This window comes from Juglans regia, chromosome 3 (assembly GCF_001411555.2).
Source record: "Juglans regia cultivar Chandler chromosome 3, Walnut 2.0, whole genome shotgun sequence".
In the NCBI taxonomy this organism is placed as follows: domain Eukaryota; kingdom Viridiplantae; phylum Streptophyta; class Magnoliopsida; order Fagales; family Juglandaceae; genus Juglans; species Juglans regia.
This window is the reverse complement of record NC_049903.1, coordinates 2,131,509-2,154,370: the sequence shown is the minus strand read 5'-3', so window position 1 is coordinate 2,154,370 and position 22,862 is coordinate 2,131,509. Positions and strand designations below refer to the sequence as shown.

General features: G+C 36.5%; 3 protein-coding genes across 4 annotated transcripts; all 3 read left to right on the top strand.

Moving 5' to 3' along the window:
• Positions 1 to 617: 617 nt before the first annotated feature.
• On the top strand, positions 618 to 5,172 carry LOC109011897 (myosin-binding protein 7-like). 2 transcript variants are annotated; one of them, XR_001999392.2, is made up of 5 exons: positions 618 to 1,126; positions 1,429 to 2,996; positions 3,911 to 3,957; positions 4,588 to 4,822; positions 4,898 to 5,172. XR_001999392.2 is itself a non-coding variant. In XM_018993268.2 (4 exons), the coding sequence occupies exons 2-4, from the start codon at positions 1,650 to 1,652 to the stop codon at positions 4,688 to 4,690; spliced, it is 1,497 nt and encodes a 498-aa protein (XP_018848813.1). In that variant the 5' UTR covers positions 618 to 1,126; positions 1,429 to 1,649; the 3' UTR covers positions 4,691 to 5,172. The 2 variants fall into 2 exon arrangements, 1 of the variants encoding a protein (XP_018848813.1); XM_018993268.2 differs by having other exon boundaries at positions 4,588 to 5,172.
• Positions 5,173 to 13,889: 8,717 nt separating this feature from the next.
• LOC109011896 (calcium-dependent protein kinase 20-like) lies at positions 13,890 to 20,011 on the top strand. Its single transcript, XM_035688976.1, is given in 8 exon segments — positions 13,890 to 15,526; positions 16,089 to 16,232; positions 16,333 to 16,485; positions 17,317 to 17,432; positions 18,142 to 18,309; positions 19,361 to 19,585; positions 19,680 to 19,725; positions 19,728 to 20,011. Coding segments are annotated over 8 exon segments (1,935 nt in total). The 5' UTR covers positions 13,890 to 14,490; the 3' UTR covers positions 19,775 to 20,011.
• A 682-nt stretch (positions 20,012 to 20,693) lies between these two features.
• On the top strand, positions 20,694 to 22,490 carry LOC109011958 (receptor protein-tyrosine kinase CEPR2-like). Its single transcript, XM_018993372.2, has one exon. It carries the CDS (start codon positions 20,704 to 20,706, stop codon positions 21,946 to 21,948), a length of 1,245 nt encoding a protein of 414 aa, XP_018848917.2. The 5' UTR covers positions 20,694 to 20,703; the 3' UTR covers positions 21,949 to 22,490.
• The last annotated feature ends 372 nt before the right edge of the window (positions 22,491 to 22,862 follow it).

The following is a 22,862-nucleotide window of genomic DNA, read 5'->3' as shown; positions in this document are numbered from 1 at the left end:
TTAAAAAAAAAGCAAACCAGACTCAATGTTTTCAATTTCTACAAGATTTTCAAACAAGAAAATAAGAAAAATATTTACAATTTTCAATTCTGATTTAAATTAAAGATATTTTTATAAAATAATTTGATGAAGTGCCAATTCCAAATTGCAACCTGCAGCAGGAAAAAGAAAAGGAAAAAAGATTCAAAAGGTTTGTTATACCGTTTAGATGAGAGTTGTTTTATTAAAAATTAAATAAAATATTATTATAATATAATTTTTTAATATTTATTTATTTTAAAATTAAAAAAATTAAATTATTTATTATATTTTATATAAAAATTTTAAAAAATTATAATAATTAACCCACAAAAATTTGGATAAAAATACCACAGCTGCAGGAAGAGCAGAACTGGACAAATCACCCAAATCGATGGTGCTATTTAATACAATATTATAATAGCAGAGAGAACCAAAATAGAGAAGAGCAAAAGTGGTCAAAAATATAAAATTAGGTGGAATAGTTCTATTGGTGTAGGGACCAGTTGCCTCGGTTCCTTATCTACCTGTTCACAACAAAAAACTCCAAAAAAGCAAAAACAAAAGCCAGAAGGGAAAAAGAAAAAGTAAAAACACGCTGTTATTCGTTGTAGGCTCCGACGATTTTTCATCCACCAGATCATTATTACACACATCACAACCGTCAATCGCTCCCTCTCCCTCCTTCCCTCTTTCTCTGACTCCTCCCTCCTCTGAGTCCTCTCTCTCCCCACCCCCCGGCATATCGAGAAGATCACGAAAATCGAGAAATAACGTAGCGAATAAAACAAAACAAATCCAATTAAGGTAACAAGGAAAAAAAAAAAAAAAAAAAAATCTAGGGTTCAAATTCTCTCTCCTCTTCGAATTTCCTTCCCTCCTCCAAACATCTTTCCTTCTCGGTGTTTTCCCTCGTGTTTTCTTTTGTTTCCTAAGAAAGCGGGGGAAAATCTCTCCAGGCGTTTGTTTGTTTGGCTGTTTTGCTGATACGTCTTCACCGGATCCATTTTTTAAGAAAGATATTTTCCCGGTAAAAACAATTCACCCTCCATTTTCAGCTCTTGACGACGACGAATTCCTCTGCTTTGGTTCTTCAAGCCGTTTAAAGGTATTCCCCCTCTGCATTTCTTTCTGCCGGCCTCTGTTGGTTTAATTCGGAAACTTGTTAGCGGAAAGTGGCTTTCTATGGAATGCTTGTATTTTCTTTTTTTTTTTTTGTTTTCCCTGCGACTTGGGTGAAATTTATCATGCCTCGTCGATTACTTTCGTGAAATAAGACGTTTTTTAATTCCTTGAATACAGGTATACTTTCCCGTGTAAATTCTCAAATATTTTTGGTCGAAGGAAGCAGAGCCTTTGGAAGTCTTCAATCGTTCGGCTTTCATATTTTTGTGTTCTTTCTTTTTTCAGGAGTTTTTCATGTGAATTTGTTGGTCGAGAGGAACAAAAGCGGGCGGTTGGGGTGAAGAAGAGGAGGAATAGCTACGGAGGATTTAAATTCGATAGGGAGGATTTGAGACCACAAAAATAATTTTTTTTTCTATCTTTTAGTTTCTTGATATATTGTAATATTCCGATCGATTGTTGCGATTTTATTTGGAATTTATTTGAGGTTGAATGCGAATTGGTTTATGGATTTGGAAGCATCTTCTTCGAGAGATTTGGTCAAATGCTGTAATTGTGGGTGTAGCTGCTCGTTGATCAGTAGTTCTTCACGGGATTGGCTTCGGTCTGTAAAACGAAAGCGTGACGAGTTTGAGGATGGTGACAGATTCTCCATTCCAGGCTTCGATTTCTTTTCAAATGCACGGGTTCAAATTGAGAACGAATGTGCTATGCTTCGTGAGATGGTTAGTAGCCAACAAGGAACAATTCAGGATTTGCATACGGAATTGGAGGAAGAGAGGAATGCGTCCTCATCAGCTGCAAATGAGGCCATGTCAATGATATTGAGGTTGCAAAGGGAGAAGGCAGAGATCCAAATGGAGGCCCGACAATTCAAGCGTTTTGCTGAGGAGAAAATGGCACATGACCTGCAGGAGCTTGTGGCAATGGAAGATTTGTTGTATAAGAGAGAGCAGGCCATTCAGTCGTTTACTTGTGAAGTGCAGGCTTATAAGCATAGGCTGATGAGTTATGGGTTCTCGGAGGATGAGGTGGAGAGGGAGAGGGGTGGACATAGCCATAATCCAAGCATGGTGGAGTTTGATGCCCAAATTGAACTCCCCATGTATGAATACCCACCTTTGAAATGCAACCTAAACGAGACCCAAGCTCCTTTGGAGGAAGATAATGATGTTGAAGATGTCGACAAATATGCATTTGGTGAGACCCCTCGCGCTAAAGACCAGTTGAAGAATTTGGAAAATAGAATCTACCAGATGGAGAGAAGTCCCAGCAACAGTCGGCTGGATGGGGATTCCTCTGGTTCGAAGAGCATTCTAGAAAAGGTGGTAGTTGGTTACTCTCCTAGGCTGTCAAGACACTCCAGGAAATTTTCCAATGATTTTTCGGCAGAATATCTAAGGCCCATTAGCAGTTTCAATAAATCAGAGGATGTCTCACAGATAGAGGATTACTCTAATTTGAGAAAGTTAGATAATGCATCTGAAATTGCAGATGACAACATGAGTGACAGAGTTTATACCATTGACTCGATCCATAATGGAGCACCAAATAATGGTTTTACTAAAGCTGGAGTTGAGTTTTCTGAAGATTATGTAACCACTCCAATGTCCTTGAATCAGGCTGATTGTGCTGATCCTGATATTAAGAAGCTCTACATGAGGCTTCAGGCACTTGAGGCAGACAGAGAATCAATGAGGCAGGCAATTATTTCTATGCGTACCGACAAAGCTCAAGTGGTACTACTGAAAGAAATAGCTCAACATTTGTGCAAGGAAATGTCACCGGAAAGACGAATGACTTCGAAGAAGCCATCTCTTCTGGGAAGCTTTTCATTCTTATCAGTTTTTAAGGTAATTCCGGATACTTTTTGCCTTTGGTGTTGACCAATGAGAGTATACATTTTTTACTATAATTTCCAGCGTCTTTAACTCGTCTCTTTGGTTTCTCCACGCATCATTATTTTTGTGATGTTTTATTAATATTTTTCAGTTCTATATTTATGAGTAGTTTAATCATTCTGCAATCCACACTTGAACTAGATCTTGAAGTATGAAAGTCATTACCATGTGGGGGAGCTTAAGACTCTTTTTCTTTAAAAGCCTGTATATTTGGGTGACTGCTTATATTTGTGCATCTGTCCCTAGTTTTCAGGATTTTACCTTCTTTTTCCTATTGATGTTTTGGTGTAATTTCTTGTGTACTTCCTGTGTACTCGGGTAGCACTCTCTTTGATATTTAATAAATGTTTCCTGCTTATCAAAAGCATCTCACGACTTCTCTCTTTTAATTCTCTTTTCTTTCTTTATCCGTCTTCACCTGTTTCTGTTTCTCTCAACTGTTTTGCCATTGTTATTGTACTTACGATAAAACCTCTTAACTATTCCTTTTGTCCCAGTGAATACCATAGCTACTCTGAATTTCTGTTGAACTATATTTGCAATCGTGACAATATGGCTCTTGTTTATTCTGTTCTTCTTATTCCTTGCTGTTCATTCAGCCTATCACTTTAGGTAGTATTATAATCGATAGTTGGTAGGATTTTATTTGGTAAACCTGAATTGCCATATCATTTTCTACGAGCTTTTCTGAGCAAGCCTATCATTCCCCCCACAACTTGAAGACTTTTTTTTGCTTTAGATTTGTATCTGAAACTTGTCAGAATGGCTTTGCTGTTTTATAGTCGGAAGCATGATAGCATTCTACAGCATGTGTTTTTTAGCTTTTGCACTTATATTTTGTTATAATTTTCTTGTATTGTGTTCAGTGGATCGTGTCATTCGTTTTCTGGAAAAAGAGATCTCGTCGAAGCAAGTGAGTACTTTTTTTTAATGGATGACAATGCTGCTATATATGTTGCTCTAAATTACATTTTCTATTCAATTATATGAAAATTTAGCTGCAAACCCCCACTATAAGTTGAGGTATATGTTACATGATAGCCCTTAAAATGAATTCAGGGGAAAATTTAAACTAAAAGTAAATAAATAAAAAAATCCCCGAGAAGGGAGAAAACAATTCTTTGTGGTAAAAGATCACCGTCTATTTAGAGGTTAACAATTTGGTGATTATCCTAGGAAAAACATATTTTTTCACCCATGGGCACTAGCTATGGAAGGAGAAACGATCAAAGCTTTAAGGACAAGGAACGCTAGTTGGAGGAACTTAGATCTATATTCTTCAATACATTATTCTTATGGGCATTAGTTATTGATTTTAATGGGCATAATGTTCATGATCTCCTTGTATCCCGTTGTTTCTCTTGTAAACATCTTGTGTACTTGGACAATGCATTTACTTCTTTGAATATTAATAAAATCTTACCTATAAAAAAAGGGACTTTTTTTTAACTGGAGAACTTTACCTCTTGGCTGTGGCATTTAAAGTCTGGATTCATAAAAGTGGTTTGATCTCTTATTTTTCTCATTTCTAATGTAATTGCAGGTACATGGGTAGGCTGTCAAGCAGCAGTGTAGGATTGCTAATGCTCTTGGACAAGGCCCCCCGTGTAAGGCCATGGAGATGTCTTACAAGCACGCAAGTATAAAATCACGTTCCTCAACTTTTGAATCCAATGGGTGTCTATCCTCATGTTTGTGATGCATTTGATCGTGACCACTAGATTTTGCTTACTTTTTCTCTGGATTCTTGGTTGCTGCGAGATTGGTTGAATTGTGAGGTATTCTTTTGTTACATTTCTTGTGATTGGCTGTATTTTACTGGTTGAATGGTGAAACATAGATTTTTGGTGTAGGCGTGCTTGCTCTCGTATAGTTGGAATTAAGCTCTAAGACTGTTATTTGGCAGCCCCCTCCTGTATATTGCATCCTCCCGTATGATTTACCATCCAAGTTATGCAGTTTATTCTTTTAGCATTCAAACACGTTACTTTGCGTTGAGGCATACTACATTGTAAGGCTATTATTTTTATCTGATTTGTTGAGACTTCTTCTACATAAGATATGATGTAGATATGTTAGATTTCTTATTTTTTTCACCAAAGAGAAAAAAGAAGAGGGAGTTGTCTTACAGCTGCATTTGATGTATTTCTCGTCTGGTTTCGTGCGCTTTCCTTCTCTGTCCTGCCAAAACAATGAGATAGTGAGGAAGTTTCGTCTTGAAGGACTAGTACAATTATTTCTGAATAAGCCGAAAATTCTCAAAAGGGGGAATAGCATCCTCTTTTTTTCGTGTCCAGCAAACATAAATTGCTCTATTTGCTGCTGCTTCTCCTTTCTATGTTTTGGCAATATTGGCTCAAAAGGACGCCTACTGTGTAATGACTGAGATGGCTGACCTTTCTTTCCCCTCATCCGAAATTAGATCTCGTGGATGATGGGGTCCAGTTTCTTAAGTTCAATGGGCGAAACTTACCGTCTTGTCCTACTTAAAAGCTACGCATTATGACCTTATAAAATGAACAGAAAAGTCTCAGAAAAAATGAGTGTACACTACTTTTGTAACTGACGTAAAAGCATTATAAAAGTTTGATAGGCCGATCAATAAAACGTAGAATTCTTCATGATTTGCAAACGACTCTCCTTAACCTCTCATCCAGCATTTGAACTGTTCTATAGTCTTTTGTAAGATGTTCTGACATTTTCCATGGTGAAAAACAAGAAAAAGGTCCAAACAAACAAATTGGCATAACTGTGCTCCCGTTGATTCGATGGATTATTATTCAGTGTGTTAATTTGCATCGACTACTTTACCAGAACATGGTTAGCCCCGGCCCTATTAAACTGCAATCATGGTCTATTAGTTTTGTGGTATCCTTTCTAGTTTCTGCTGCAAGTTCGGAGGAAGAGGAAGAGGAAGAGGAGATATAATTTATGTAGTTTGTCTTAAAATCAAATCAGTCATTGTGCTTAATTGATACCTCCGCACGTCCATGTTCTTATGGTATTACACTAATTATTGGGAGCGATCCTGATCAATAAGTGTTCCACACCCCTAAAACAGCCTGAATCAGAGCCCTTTTAAATTTCTTATATCTTGAACTGCCCTTGATGTATCCAGCTTATAAGCACGTCGTTTACTGCTCTGCTAGAAGTCCAACAAGTTTTTTTTCTTCGTTTTCAGTTTATTTCATCGTGAAATTCGACCATTTCAACCCATAGTTCAATCAGAAACCTTGACACCCCCCCTCCAATTCAAAAGATTATTCACCCAACCATAAGCCCACCACAGGCTTCCTAGATGTCTTGCATCATACTGTTTGTTATATATCATGGTTTATACGTTGCAGGAGAAATTTGTTGAATGTTTTAGACTTGATTTCTTGAAGAGGCCAAACACGTACAAAGCATGACACCGGTATCTGGAAAAAGAGAACGGGTCAATTTATATGAACAGTTTTAAGAGTACTGCTGTCGAAACTTCTTTCCCTGGAACTATAAGCAGAAGAGAAAAAAGGCACAGCAGAAGAAAATTTTCTTTTGGGATTCAATAACATATAATTCGAAGGTGGGTGCTTTCAAGCTAGATCTCTGCTCCAAGAGCTATATTCAACCCAACTGAGGTATGTTCCGTTTCAAAACTGGCCGGAAACCCACCAAAATCAATTCGGTAAGTACTGCTAAATAATTGTAACCGCCATCCAATAATTACAATGATTAATTTTATTAACCTCCATTCAATCTGTAAAACAATCTTGAGCTGGTTACACAATATATTGGTACAGTAGACTGGTCCAAACAAACCATTAAGATCCGAGATCGAGGATATACTCAATGCACCAGTTTAGAACTCTCAAGCAGGAAAATTTTGAAAAGAAAAATTAGTAATGATCAGAGAGACAACCCAGATTGAGATTTTTGTAATTCCCATGCCTATGTATATATCGTCCTATTACTGGATCACGTGTCTTGTTGAAAAAATAACAGATGGGATTGATTGTGGAAAAGAAATAATCTTGTTTATCCATTTTTAATTAATGTGAAATATTGTATAGTTTTTGCGCTTCATGTACCATGCACCAAAATCATACAGGAGGCAGATGAGACGAAAACAGCAATTTGCAGTACTAGGTACTTTTTTTTTTTTTTTTAAGGAGACAGAATCATATGTTTAAGAGTGGCCTATCTCCAAATTTTATTAATAAAACCCTCACTTGTGACGGAGGAATACCATAGAAAATAATCAATAACCCATTATGCCATAATCCAATAAATCCAAAACCTCCTACTACAAATACCAAACACAAAATAAAAATCCAGCACTATCTTCGTCGTCTCAGATACGACAAATTATTTTTATCAAGTCTTAAAAGATCTTTGGTGTCCCTTGGAAAGTCAAGCACTGAATAATACGTGGTATTGCACCCTGTTGCACCAAGCTTCGTCAGGCTATCAACAACAACATTACATTTTTTGAAAATATGTCTATAGGTAAAAGTAATATCATCAAGATAACGCAAAATCTCCTTCCAAAAATCCTCAAGGTACCACAACCCACACCGTCTAGATGCTATCCACTCTATAATTAATTTAAAATCCATTTCAATCTCAAGAGTATTGAGTCCCATCTGTCGAGCATTTCGCAAACTATACAACAAACCCATAACCTCAGCATATGTATTAGTACGGGATCCAATAGAGGCACAAAATCCCAATATGAAACTACCACCATGATCCCTGAGAACTCCCCCCACACCTGAAAGCCCTGGGTTATCCATCGAGCAACCATCCACATTAAGCTTACACCATCCACTTTTTGATCTTACCCATCTCACAACTTTCTCCTTTTGGAAACCAACTCTTGGAGGAGGAATATTTAAAGATTGTAATAAAACAGCATCACTTTTACTAATAACATTCCTTCCCGTAAATTTCAAAACCACCCAGGACAACCAATATTTAATAGAAAGCCAAACCATGTCAATTGTTTCATACCTTCCATCCTGGCTTTGCAGCGTCTCCACCATAACCGCCATGTTATAATAATAGGGAGTAAAACTAGGTACTTCTTTGATTCCCAGTAAGCCGTTGCACTGTACTCAAAAATTCCTCTGGCCTAACGTGAATAACCTTGGGAGGTTGCAAATATATTATAACTGGAGAGGTAGTTCGACTTGGAGGTGGCAGCTTCTTGATGATCTTTGTGGAACTTTTGCTGACTGCAAGAAGTGCAGGCGCCCCGGGACCCTGCAACTGCGTTTTTGTTTTGGAGCTCATATCATGAAGATTCTGACCAAATGAATAATCACAAGTCTTTTTGTTTCTGAGGGGCTGATTGAGCTTGAATTGCAGGGATTATGTACGGATTTTTGGCTTTTCATCTAACACAAGAACCCCAGATGTATTTATACTGGGGAAAGAAGAAGTGAATAAGAGTGGAGTTTGGTTATAGAAGAGGAAAAAGTCGATGTATCATGGTCAGCTTTGAATTAGTCTTGGTTTTTTAATGATTGATGATCTAGTATCGTTTGCCGGCTGTTTGTCTCGAAAATAATTTTCTTAACCAATAGTTGAACAATTACACAAAAGTAGGTACGTAGTTAGCTAGTAAGACAAAATCAGTCAAAACTATACAGTACTTGTTCCGTGGGGGAAAAGAACTTACTCCATGTTGTGCTTTTAAACCACCAAACACCCCCAAAATAATATATATTTATATATATATGTGTATATTAATTACAGGCGGGTTTCTTTTATTTTCTGCTTTTCTTTCTTCCATATATAATATATATGTCAAATATAGATCAGGACATAATGGAAATACTAACGTCTAAAACACTCGATAATTAAGAAAAAAAGGGTGGTTCTTATTACAGGTTATCATACGATAGAGAATTATTTTTTTAAAAAAAATCTGCTTTTACATGACTTATTTACATGAAGCGCACACCTTCAAAAGCTCGGTCTAAGTTTGAATTAATGGACAGATTAGCGAGGTAAAATCTATCATGCCAGCGGGAGGTTATCGCTCAGACTAACGTTAGGTATAAGTTTTAAGAGTAATGTTACATATAGTCGTGGAGTATGTAAGTGTCGTGCAGTCATTTTAAAAAAAAGTGATGTTCACTATTAAAAAATTATTTTTCTTTTCATGTGAGCTCATATATATTCATTTTTTTCAAAGTAATTGCGCGACGCTTGCACACTCACGACTGTAACTATCATTTTTCAAATTTTAAAGAGATAAATTCTGTATAAATCATTTATAAAAAATGAAGTTTTATTAATAAATAATAATTTTTTTATATTTTTTAAAGTGTGAAGTGTGATGATCTATTTTCTTACAAATGTTTGTGTGAGGCTTGTGATGTATTTGAGATTTGCATAAATCATTTATCTATGATTAAGAGTAAAACTATAGGAAACCTCATGTCAGCTGCAAAGGAAGAAAAAAGCTAGCTTTTCCGAATTTTTCTTGAATTTTAAAGAGATAGACACAAAATAATTAGTCTTTATAATAATTATTATTGCTTGTGAGAATTTTTTGAATAATATAAATAATTAATAAATATTTTCAACATATTTTATATGTTCTCTCTCTTTCGTTTGGTGCCATCAGCTTGGATAATTAAGAAGATGAGAGAACGTCTAAGCCTATAATTAAACCAAGTAACTAAAAGTAATACCTATGAGATTAGACATGGGGTGGGGGTATTAAGGTCCGGTTTAGATATATAAATTCATCTCATTTTATTATTATAATTTTTTTAAACTTTCACATAAAATATAATAAATAATCTAATTTATATAAATTATAAAATAAAAATAATATTTTATTTAAATTTTAATAATATATCTTATCTCATCTCATCTAAATCACGTAACAGTTAAAAAATAGTTTTGATTAATACAACGTATAATCAGAAGGGTTGACGAGGTTCTTGGTGGCAAAAATACTACTTGTTGACTGGGTCGACTACTCTGCATGCATGGGAGCAATCGATCGAGATTCAGGAGGTGGACAGGCAGCGGTCGTCTCCAGTACTTTTGTTGTTCTAATTAGCTTTCGTGAATCATGCGGCAGTACAGATCGCTAGAAGAGTGGGCGTTGATAGCAAGCCTCCTTGATCTTCAGAGAGTATTACTCATCGATGACTAATTTGGCAGAAAATTAAGCGCTTAATTAATTTTCACGTCTACGGACAAAAGTAATATTACTGCTTCGCAAACCTCGATCCTCTGATCAGCATCATGCTAGCTAGTCCCCAGTGTATGTATGTGTGTGTGTGTATATATATGTATATATACAATTGCAGTTTATCATGTTATGCTTTCTCCCGACATTCCCTTTGGCGCTTGAATTATTCTTAACTGCAAACCTCCGGCCTACACCATATCCCTGATCAGCTTCCGCGACCCTAGCTAAAGACATGCATGCAAGCCTGCCGTTAAGTAATCGTCGTCGACGGAGATGCATGCCTGGGAAACGGAGATCGAAATCTTACTGCATGATGTCACATCGAGTACTGGTTTTGAACTAACGACCTTCCTTTGACTGATTTGAGCCTCACCAATTGGCTTGGTCTTCCCTTCTGCCTCTACCAGAGCCTTGGCGTCGGCGGCCGGAGAAAATCACCTGAAACTGGTGAGCCTTGACCGGTTTAGATCCGCTTCGGTTGCTCTTAATTGCCTGCCTCTTTATTCTTTTCATTTTTTCCCTCGGCCTCTTGGCTCTTTATTAGATTAATTAAGTAGCTGATCAAGTCTATAATATGCTATAAATGGCTCCGACTTGGATTCAGATCGCCTTTGCACAGTCTATATATATAACTCAAAAGGTTTTAAAAAATAAACTACCCAGGGAACAGGAGAGACACGTTGCTGCAAAGCAGAAAATGCACCAAATGCTTACCCATAGATATATATATACACATATGCGCGCGCGAGTGTGTAATCCTATATATGAATTTTGTGATTCCAATGAAACTTATATATCGAGCCTTGCATTTCGAGAATTAGGCTAAAAGAAATTACAAGAAATTTGGTCTCTAACGTACTGAACAATGTCCCTAATCTATATATAACTTTCTCTCAAAGTCACTCAACTTAGAGATCATCCAAGTTGACCGGCCAGAAAGCTTCAGAATATGCAGCAAAATAGGAAGAAGTTGCAGATATTCCAAGAAATGGATCAACGCCATACTCTACCCCACTGTTATAGTGCTTCTTCTTGCTGCCATCACTCGAGATAGTTCCCATGCCCATGGTTTCATCAGCCGGTCTTACACAAGAGGTAGAAGAGTAAGAAGCTGTATCATGAGAATCAGCAGCAGCAGCAACAGTACTACTCGATGCTTGTTTCCCAGTAAGCCGTTGCACCATACCCATGAAATCCTCGGGTCTTACATGGATAACCTTGGGAGACTGCAAATACACTATAACAGGAGAACGGATTTTTCCAGTACTAGTAGTAGTACTTGGAATTGGCTTCTTTATCTTTGTGGAACTTTTGCTCACTGCAAGAGGTGCAGGCCTTGAACCCTGTAACTGCTGTCTTGTTTGGGAGCTCATATTATATCTGATTAAATATTATCACCTTAAATGAATAATTAAACTGGCAATTTAACGAGCAAAAGTTGAGTACTATATCTATTGAACAAGCTGCTAGTATAGAAATTTTGGTTTTGGTTTCTTATAGAAAGTAGAAACCCCGTGTATTTATATTGGTACTAGCGTGGCAAGATGGGCTGAGTACGTTGGTGATTTGGGTGAGAAAAAGGCCAAACATGATCATGATCTGGTCTGCTTAGAATTGGTCTTTCTAGCTTTTAATAATGATTATTTCTTTTCTGAGCAGATCTTGCATGCCGGCTAGCTGTTTGTCTAGAAATAACTTTCCATTTCCCCAAGTACGTTTGCAGTTGAACAGGTAAATCTTAAGTTGGATAGCAAGAAAAAGTCAGTCAACCAATTAAGATAAAGACGAAGTCAGCCATAGTCAAGGTACGTCATTCCAACATGGGACCAAGTTTTCTCCTCTAGTAGGTACTTTTTCTTTCAGAATTAAAAACCAATAGGCAGATAATATGACTGGGGCTTATTTAAATAGGGAAATAATTTTATTTTATTATTATAGTTTTTTTAAAATTTAAAATAATAATAATATTAAAAATTAATTAATATTATAAAAATATTTTATTCAACTATCTAAAATTATCTTACCTCATCTCACTATTCAAATAAGTCTTAAAAAACAAACTATAGCTCATATAGGATCAACAAAAATATTCGTCTTGCCGGTGGGAAAAAAATTAGTTCATATTGATTACCTAAGAAAAAGAATTAATAAGCTTCATGTAACATAGTCAAAATTCTTAAAATTATTATTCAAATTTTAAAGTCTAAATTAACAAGAAATATATGTAGAGTATATCTTATAATATTTATTGAATATCTAATATTATTTAAATAAACCTTCAGTTTTGAAGTTCACATGCTCTATGGGCATATGCGACAGTATCATAAGCAAAGCCAATCAACTTGGGACCATGATAGCAGACAAGCGGTGGCTTAAAGATCAGAAAAAAAGAGACAATCATGTTTTAAAAATGAAAAATTCTAAATATAAACTATACACTTTTGTACATCATTTAAAAATTTATATGATGATAAAAAAAATAACATATTTTTACGTAATGTGCAAAGTGTGAAGCTTCTATATAATACGGTTCTTTAAAAAAGTAATTTTTTTTTCTCGATAAAAAAATACTATTAATTAAAAAGCAAACAGATACATGAGATTTATAAAACATGCTTGAAAGCATATTTAAAATACAAGTTACGTGGAGAGGTCCTTACCACTATGAAAAGATAAAATGCAAGAGAGAATGGTGGAGAGGGGTATGCTTCCTAAGAGGGAATGGGAGGCTGCCCTAGAGGTTCACATGTTTCTTGACTGGGAGCAGTCCTAGAGGTTCGTTCTCAAAGAATCTGGCATTTGGCTCTTCTGTATGTTTTAATTTGGAGTCAAATGGCAGGCAGGACAAATCCGACACATACGATAGAATGGTACTGGGTCTTCTTTAGCTAGCTGTACTTGTGCTTTTCATAATTGAAAGGTTCTTCAGCGTATTTAAATAGAGGGTAGTTATTAAAATAATTAATCTCAAATGGAAAACTAAATACAAGCTATGGCCCATGAAAGAATGACATTAGAATTTTTAAGGAGGATACGAAATTGTCAATTTAATAACTAAATTAAATATATCCGGGCGGCCTTACCCAAAGCTTTTACAAGTTCTAATTTTTTTTCATTAAAAAAAGGGTCGTTTAAAACAAGCGAAATCATTGTTTCTATTCTTCTTTTTTATTTTATTTTTCCCTCTAAAAAACACTGAATAATATATGAAAATCATTTTATTAGATGAAGGTATATAAATGGAACAGGAAATATGGTAAAATATGAAATAATGGTTGATAATGACCATATTACCCGTGATTAAGGTTGTGTTTGGATAGTAGATATTATTAGATATTCTGTAAATAGTAATAAAATTATAATGATAGAATATTGAATAGAAATGAATAATAATGAAAATTATTAAATAGTACCGAACAGTAAGACAAAAAATTGAATAATTAAAAAAATAATAATAATAATAAAACAATAAATAAGAGTAAAATATTTTAAAAATTATTAAAAAAATTGGCATGCAATTATAATTAAATAATTATATATATTTTTGGAAGTACTGTTACATGCATGCTTAATGCATGGTTTAATGTCACCCATATCACCCATAATACGCACTACGCACTCCTCATTATCCTTCGTTCTAATCGTTTGCTTTTTCCTTTTAGCGTCAACCTCTCCTCTCTTTCTGCTAAACAACCTGGACATGGCGTCCCCTCCATTTTTTGAATGAAGCAAATCCATTACGGGGCATCGGATCGTTTGATCAACGTCTTCTTCTTCTTTTTCTCCACAACGACTATGCTCCCTGCTTTCAATCCCAATAGGTCCATTTCCTGCACTTGCTCGCTTTTTTCCTCCGTTTCCTTTCTCTCCTTGAACGTATTCTCCCATTCACGCATTTTCGTAATTTATGTTTTATAATAACACTTTTTGCATTATCCCGAGCTTATCTATCGGTTTCGTACCTTTTTTCGTTCCTTTTCCCGATCATGCTTTTGTAATCATTCTGAATGCTTGATTGGATTTTCTTAATTTTTGAGAATTTGGATCTAAGACAATTGCAATTAGGGTTTCCAAATGCACGGTTTTATAGCAAAAAAGATGCCTTTTTGGGGTTGTGAATTAGTTCGAGGTTTCTGATCTGATCACACGGCTGGAGCTTGAATGCATTTAGCTTTAACGAGGAAGATCGATTAGGATGTTGGGGATTCCAGAGAGGGATTTATTAAGGACTTGAGAGATTGGTATATTTTCATGGGGAACACATGCGTAGGTCCAAATCTTAGTTCTAATGGATTCTTGCAATCTGTTTCTGCTGCGGTCTGGCGAACTCGGCCACCAGAGGATCGTCTTCCCCCACCCATTGCCGAAACCAGCGGCAAATGTGCGTCAAGTGCTGGTCCCGATTCCTCTAAAGGCTCTCATGCTCCTGTAGGTCACGTTTCTCCTAAAGGTTCCGATGCTCCAACGCCAGTTCAGAGCACACCTCCTGAGATGGTGAAAATTGCCAATGAGCAAGCTAAACCACAAGAACCTGAAAAACTCGTTAAGCAAGAGGTACCGGAGAAACTCGTTAAGCAAGAGGTACCGGAGAAACTCGTTAAGCAAGAGGTAGCGGAGAAACCCGTAAAGCAGGAGGTAGCGGAGAAACCTGTCAAGCAGGAGGTAGCGGAGAAACCCGTCAAGCAAGAGGTGAAAGAGGGGGGAAATAAGGCTGAGGATGGCGGGAAACCCAAGAAACCTACTCATGTGAAGCGGGCTTCGAGTGTAGGACTTCAAATGGAATCTGTGTTGGGGAGGAAGACGGAGAATCTAAAGGAGAAGTATACTTTAGGCCGAAAGCTCGGGCAAGGCCAGTTTGGGACGACGTTTCTGTGCTTAGAGAAAGGAACTAGTAGAGAGTTTGCTTGCAAATCTATTGCAAAGAGGAAACTGACTACGGAGGAGGATGTGGAGGATGTTAGAAGGGAGATTCAGATAATGCACCACTTGGCTGGTCACCCCAATGTGATACAAATTGGGGGTGCCTATGAGGATGCTGTTGCAGTTCATGTTATCATGGAACTTTGTGCGGGTGGGGAGCTTTTTGATAGGATCATACAGAAGGGGCATTATACAGAGAGAAAAGCAGCTGAGCTTGCAAGGATAATAGCTGGTGTCGTGGAAGCCTGCCATTCTTTGGGTGTAATGCATCGGGACTTGAAGCCAGAGAATTTTCTCTTTGTCAACCAGGAAGAGGAGTCAGCACTTAAAACAATAGACTTTGGGCTTTCGGTGTTCTTTCGGCCAGGTACACATTTTTTTTTGGTTATATGTTGTTTATCTCTATCATTCAAGTAATCGATCAAAAACATTCTTTTATTATGTTTATCTGATGTTGTAATTGCAAAAAAAAAGTTTGCCTGGCTTTGCATAATTATACTGTGAAGGTGGCAAGTAACTTACCAAAAAAGGTGGCAAGTAACTTAAGTCCTCATTTTGGCACGCAAATAGTTAACAACAAAAAGTATAGGCTGCAAACCATCAACATCTAGTTAATGAATAGACCTAATGTGAAAGTTTTTTTTTTTTTTGGGGAACGGGGTGTGGAACATGTGCGCTTGTTTTATAATGTTTCTATTTATGTTGCCCTCTTAGGTCAGCTGAGCCTGATAGGAAGTTTTGATATCGATCAATATGTTTGAAATTTACTCAATTTCATGAGTGGTTGAACATTCCAAGCGTTTCTTTTCCTATGATAGCATGGGATGTCACTGAATTTAAACTTGTTGACGTTCATTGCTTTCCTCTACACGACTTTAGATTGAGTCCCTTTCTGTGTCTGAACTTGGGAGCATAATTCATCCTTTTAGGTGAAACTTTCACTGATGTGGTTGGAAGCCCTTATTACGTGGCCCCCGAAGTGTTGCGGAAGCATTATGGTCCAGAATGTGATGTTTGGAGTGCTGGGGTGATCATTTACATCTTATTAAGTGGTGTCCCTCCTTTCTGGGATGGTGAGAATATCATGGTTCATAGCTTTTCCATATTCTATGTGCATTTAGTATGCATAGATCAATTACATCTGATTTCATTGTATTCTATGCTATATATCAGAGACGGAGCAAGGAATTTTTGAGCAAGTCCTAAAAGGAGAGCTTGACTTTATATCAGAACCATGGCCTAGCATATCAGATAGTGCAAAGGATCTGGTTCGAAGAATGCTTATAAGAGATCCCAAGAAGCGGCTGAAAGCCCACGAAGTTCTTTGTGAGTATGCATAGCTTAATGACTTGGATCTTGTTATTATGTTGTAATCAAACTTTACTGACTTTACTATCAAGTTGTTTATTACTTTGTTAGAGATTCATAATTGGTAGTCCTTCATATTTAATGAAATGGTGCGGATATACTGCATGGTATTATTTTGGATGTCATTTGAGTTTGGATATATTATGTTGTTTTTGTTCCAACATGAACGGTAGAAGCAAATGTCCATCTGTTTTTACCAATTTAGCAAATTTATCCTTTCAGCTGAAAATAGAAAAACTACAACTTGTGGGGGGGGGTTGTTTCCATGCCATCATCGGGTAACATAGGATAGACCAAGTCTTTGTATTGATTGACTATAATTTAGGGAAGGTTTATTTGTTCTGTTCACAACGACATCATCACTTAAAGTCCAAAAAGCAAACAAAAAATTGTAAAGAAAAATCACATCCTATCTGGCTGCCATCTTTGACCATGGCAGCAACAATCTGTAAAGAATCCCTGTCCTCTATATTAATCACATCCCATCTGGCTTGGATAACTCATGGCGGGAAGGTGGCTCATTACTCTCCTATTTCTAAAAGTTAGGAGCATAAAGGATAATCAAAAGGCCATCTAACATATTCTAGGTATATTATTTGAAGATTTATGACTAGCATATTTGTCAAGCAACTAAATATTACAAAAGAAGACCTTGGTCAATATGCTGCCAATCTCAGCATCAGTTTTATAATGATTTAAACTCTTGACACCTGACACCAATTTTTTTTCTGTTTTTCTTTTATCATAAGGCATAGTAGTCCACTAAGTAGTACTTTTGTTCCTCTGCAGGCCACCCTTGGGTTCAGGTTGATGGTGTTGCACCTGATAAGCCTCTTGATCCTGCTGTACTAACTCGCTTGAAGCAATTCTCTGCCATGAATAAGTTAAAGAAAATGGCCATCAGAGTGAGTATTTTCATCCTTCAACTCTAAAATTTAGGGATAGCACATTGTTGTAAATGCAATTTTGGAACGCTATTTCATATAAACGCCCATAGTGTGTATCTCATGATGCATATAGTACTAGTTTGGTTGCCTGGAAATGACCCATTGTGCAAAAGTGCAAAAATATATCTTTTGTTGAATATTTATACTTTTTTAGTAGAAACGTCTTGGTTTTTATCTTTAGGTCTCGTTTATTTTCGCAGACGAGATGAGTTGAAATAAAAGTTTAAAATTGAATAAAATATTGTTAGAATATATTTTTTTAATAATATTTTTGTTGATTTGAAAATGTTGAATTGTTTATTTTATTTTGTGTGAAAATTTGAGAAAGTTATAATGATGAGATGAGATGAGAATGATTGTGAAAACAAACGAGGCCTTAGGAGAGGTTTGGATTCAAAATCCACCTCAACTCATCTCATCTCATCATTACAACTTTCTCAAATTCCCACACAAAATATAATAAACAATTCAACTTTTTCAAATCCCAAAACAACTTTTTCAAATTTCTACACCAAATATAATAAATAATTCAACTTTTATTCTACTATTCACAAACCATTTCAACTCATCTCTGAATCCAAACCTCTCCTAGTTGATTTATAAAAAGGAAAAGACTTTATAAATATTTAAATGCTGTTTAAACATTATTGTGATCTCTATTTTGTAGGTCATCGCTGAAAGCCTCTCTGAAGAGGAAATTGCCGGTTTGAAGGAAATGTTCAACATGTTAGACACAGATAAAAGTGGACAAATCACTCTTGAGGAACTAAAAACTGGTTTACAAAGAGTGGGATGTGATCTCAAGGATTCTGAAATTAGTGGATTAATGCAAGCGGTAAGTGCTATTTAAGTGCACATTTAGAGTTTTATTTGTGCATGTAGCATATAGTCCCTAAAAATAAGGTTGACAGTTTGTGTCGAGTGAATGGATTGGTGTCGAGTTCAGTCAAGGTCTGGTCATATATGAGTGAACCCAACCCAGTCCAGATAACTGAACATATCAGGCATATTGACATGAACTAGACTCGCTCAACACAACATGTTTGACATCCAGGGTGAACAGGCCCTACCCGACCTGATAAGTTTTTAGCTGTTTTAGTGGTAAAATGGGTCATTTGGATCAACCTGCGGATTACGTACATACACAATTATCAATCGGGTTAATTCAATTGTACTATTATTTTTGTGTCAAGTCCATGTTAGGTTGGCAGGTGATGTCAAAGATTGCCGACCTTACTTAGTAAGCATCCCCTGCTCATCTTTTAGGATTCGGGGAATAAGATGAGATAAAAATTTTATGAATAGTAATAAAATAATTTGTGAATAATAGTTAAATAGTTTTAGTTGAGTATTTTTTAGATTTTGAAAAAGAAGCAAAAAAGTTGAATAAAAAATATTATAAAGTTAAAATATTGTTAGAATATAGTTTTATAATATTATTTTTGTTTGGGGATTTGAAAATGTTGAATTGTTTTTTATTTTTTGTTTAAAAGTTTGGAAAAGTTATAATAATTAGGTTAAAAATTTTATATTTGAATTATGTTTAGGAAGGAAATGGGATGAGATGAAATGATAATTTTAAGATAAGATCTATTTGCAAACAAGTTATAATGATTAGTTTAAAAAAATTATAATGATTAGTACCTATTATTTTTGGGGTTGGAAAGTGTCACTGTCCTTACTCTGTTCGTGTTGAGTTCATCTAGCCGACAATGACCCAAATTAGGGTAACTTGTCCTGGGTGTGAAGAGCATGCACTAATCATTCATACATACAAATAAACAGACTTCTTTGTTTTTGCTTTGGGTCAATGAAGTTCTTAGCGATTTTAGTATCTTAATTTCTATTTTGTTTGATCAAACCACCTTTTTCTTGCAAAATCTCAGGCAGATATCGACAATAGTGGTACCATAGACTATGGCGAGTTCATAGCAGCAATGCTACATCTAAACAAGGTACAGAGAGAGGATCATTTGTACGCAGCCTTTTCATACTTTGACAAAGATGGGAGTGGATACATCACTCCAGATGAACTCCAACAGGCGTGTGACCGGTTTGGCTTGGAAGATGTTCACCTAGAAGATATAATACGTGAAGTTGACCAAGATAACGTAAATGACTTTCCCTGCCAATTGTCTGTTCTAATTTATTCTTCCCCAACCCTATTGTTATTATTATAAATTTTCTTTTTGGCATTTTTTACAGGATGGGCGCATTGATTATAACGAGTTTGTGGCTATGATGCAAGACACTGTTTTGGACAGAAGGGCCCACAAAGTAACATAAGTATATCTCTTTAAGATTAATACCTAATCCCAAATGACAAACCAACAAAGAGTCGGTAGGTAATATTTTTCTTTAGCTAATATTTGATCTTTCTTCACAAAATTTGAAAGGCATACTGTTGTAAAGGTCAGCCAGGCTTCGGATCGAGTGGGGAGAGACTGATTCTTTTGCTCATTTTGTAGTGTTATACCTCTTTGCATTTACTCAGTTTTCTATTGAATAGTTGAAATTTATTAATTTATTTTACCTAACCTATTAAAAAAAAAATTATGGGAACCCTGTTGGCAACCTGCAGATCTTTGATCTTATTTTCTATTTCACCACCTTCTCTTTTCTGTTACCACTGGACTCCAGGGACCTAATTACAGAGTATCCAACATTTCTTTCGTTTTATTCATCATTACAGTAATATTCCTCTTTACCTTTTCAACACTGTTAGCCTCGCCTGAAACCATGCATGGTTATGCTCTCAATTTGGCTCATGGCTTACGGCCTCAGCTCACAGCATCCGAGTGAATTAAGCTTGAAATGCCAAAAGTAGGAAAAGGATAACTAATTGACATTGATTTTCTTACAGTAATTGGCTGTTTCTTGCTCTTGTTTGTGTGTTTATATCCTTTTGATATTGATTTTAACGTTTCATGTGCCATGTATATATGTTCCTTCCATTAAAAAATTGACTAGAAAAAGAAAGGTAGGTTGAATTGGTTGGGGAAAAAAAAACAAAGCAACACCATAGGCCATCTTTGATCGTTCCACTGGACTTTAGAAATATTCCAATGCAAGTATTCCATGTTCTTGAAATGAGTACTATGGGATTTATTTAACAAATATTTCCCCATTCAAAGGTTGTCTGCAGCTATTTCATACATGCACGCCGAGGTTCAAGAATAATATAAAAAGACTTTGAGAAACCAATTCCATTCCAACAATCCCTCAACTCATGGCTAGATTACTTCAATATTCCTCCTTCTCCCTTTGTTTCCATTCTATAATTGTGGTCACAGTATTAGGTTCTATCCCAAAGCTTATTCTTTCATCAACTCTATACTCTGATATCCAAGTGCTTCGCACCCTGAAGCGTTCTGTCGATCCCAGCTCCATCTCCCCAACATCTTACCTTACTACCTGGGACTTCATTGTGGATCCCTGTGAAAGTACAGGTAAACAGTTTCTCGGAATAGTATGCAGTATTCCTCTAGACAATACTAGCGCTCCTAGTAGAATTATAGCAATTGATCTAGATAGCGTTGGATATGATGGGTTTCTGTCGCCGTCGATCGGGAACTTAACCGAGCTCACCACCCTCAGCCTAAACAGGAACAAGTTCCGCAGAACCATACCAGAATCGATCTCCAATCTTAAAAAGCTCACCCGGCTTTCACTGGCGGACAATTGCCTCACAGGCACCATTCCTACAGAAATCACTTTATTCAAGAATCTTGAATATCTAGACATTTCAGGAAACTTGCTCACTGGCTCAATTCCAACTAATATCACCAGATTACGAAGCTTGGCCTACTTAAGTTTTTCAAGCAACTCATTCACAGGCACAATTCCTGACCTCGCAGGGTTGTGGCAGCTTGAAACTCTAGATCTTTCTTCCAATCAACTCTTTGGAAATTTGCCACATTTTCCTACGAGATTGAAAACACTGTTGCTAAACAGCAATATACTTTCAGGCCACATTTCTCGTGTTAAGATGCTCAACGACCTTAGACGACTAGATCTAAGTGACAACAGGTTTTCAGGTCACATAAGCAAGGACATTGTTTCATTACCTAGGTTGGTTCACCTTAATGTTTCAATGAACCGTTTCACCGCAATAGGGACGCGCAACTTTTCTAGGGAAGAGACACAACTTCAGGTGCTTGACGCAGAAAAAAACAATCTCCATGGTCGTCTGCCTATAAATTTGACCACAATTCAAAATTTAGACACCATTAATCTAGCGCATAATCAATTGGCTGGGCCATTACCAAGAGAATATGGAAAAAAATTAGAGAATTCTTGGAGAGTCCTGTACTTGGATCACAACTTTCTATCAGGAAATGTTTCACAAGAGTTCATTGTTCACGCACCTCGGATCGAAGGCAGCCTTTCCAAAAACTGCCTTAGGTGTCCAATGTCAACAACCTTATGCCGAGGAGGGCAAAGGTCAGCTTCAGAATGCATTCAGGTACAATAATGGCAGCGAAGTACGTAGGAGTACTCGTCAGATCGATCAAAATCGTATTGCAAGCAGATCAATCATGCGGGGGGAAATTAGTAGAAAAGTTGTCTTTCATGCATTTTCAAGAAATAAATAAAATCCTTGTGAAAATGGAAACCACGTAGGGATCTTTCATAAATGAAAAATGCTGAAGACAGTCGCTCCATACAAACGGTGGGTAAACGGCATGGCACGTCAACTGATATTTATTAAAAAAAAAAAAAGAAAATCAGAACAACAAAACTCTGTTTTGTAAGAAAATGGATTCCCGATGCTCTGGTCAAAAGCTTCTATCCATCGATCTCGTCTTTGGCTTGCTTCGTGGTGTTGTTCCTCTCAGATTGTTTACTTGCGTGGTGTTGTGGTTTTCGACTTCTTGCGTTGTGGTCTTCAAGTAGATCTGTGCTCACCCATTCAACACCATCATCTTCCTCATGTGGGTATTCGGCTTCAAATCAGCAAGATGCCATTTGTAGACTTCAAACGAGCATTTTTGGACCTTAAAATATCCCCTTCATCTGTCATTTCTTCTTCTTTGAATGTCCTTACGCCCTTACGCCGTTTGATCTTTCTATTTGAATTTATTTTTGGACCTTTTTTTTTTTTTTATCCTTTAAAAATTCCGAGAACATTTATTAATGTGGTCAAGCAAAACAGCGACGACACGAACTTCAAGAATTCACTTCTATTGTACTTGCAATAAAGAGAAAATTATTATAGCATCGGAGAACTTGCTTCCGCACATACCCAATTTGATTCAAATGTCTGTCTCCCTCCCTCCCTCCCTCCCTCTCAAATTGAACCTTCTGTTTGCAAGTTTACTGTGATTTTGTTGGATTTGTTTGATGGTCGCTAATTCTTTCTTTTTTTAACAAAAAAATTTGTTTAGC

Bases quoted from the DNA above. Each gene is read 5' to 3' on its own strand.
- LOC109011958 (XM_018993372.2), top strand. From the start codon at position 20,704: ATGGCTAGATTACTTCAATATTCCTCCTTCTCCCTTTGTTTCCATTCT.
- LOC109011897 (XM_018993268.2), top strand. From the start codon at position 1,650: ATGGATTTGGAAGCATCTTCTTCGAGAGATTTGGTCAAATGCTGTAAT. The intron at 2,997-3,910 runs GTAATTCCGGAT...TATTGTGTTCAG, and splicing joins CATTCTTATCAGTTTTTAAG to TGGATCGTGTCATTCGTTTT. The intron at 3,958-4,587 runs GTGAGTACTTTT...ATGTAATTGCAG, and splicing joins AAGAGATCTCGTCGAAGCAA to GTACATGGGTAGGCTGTCAA.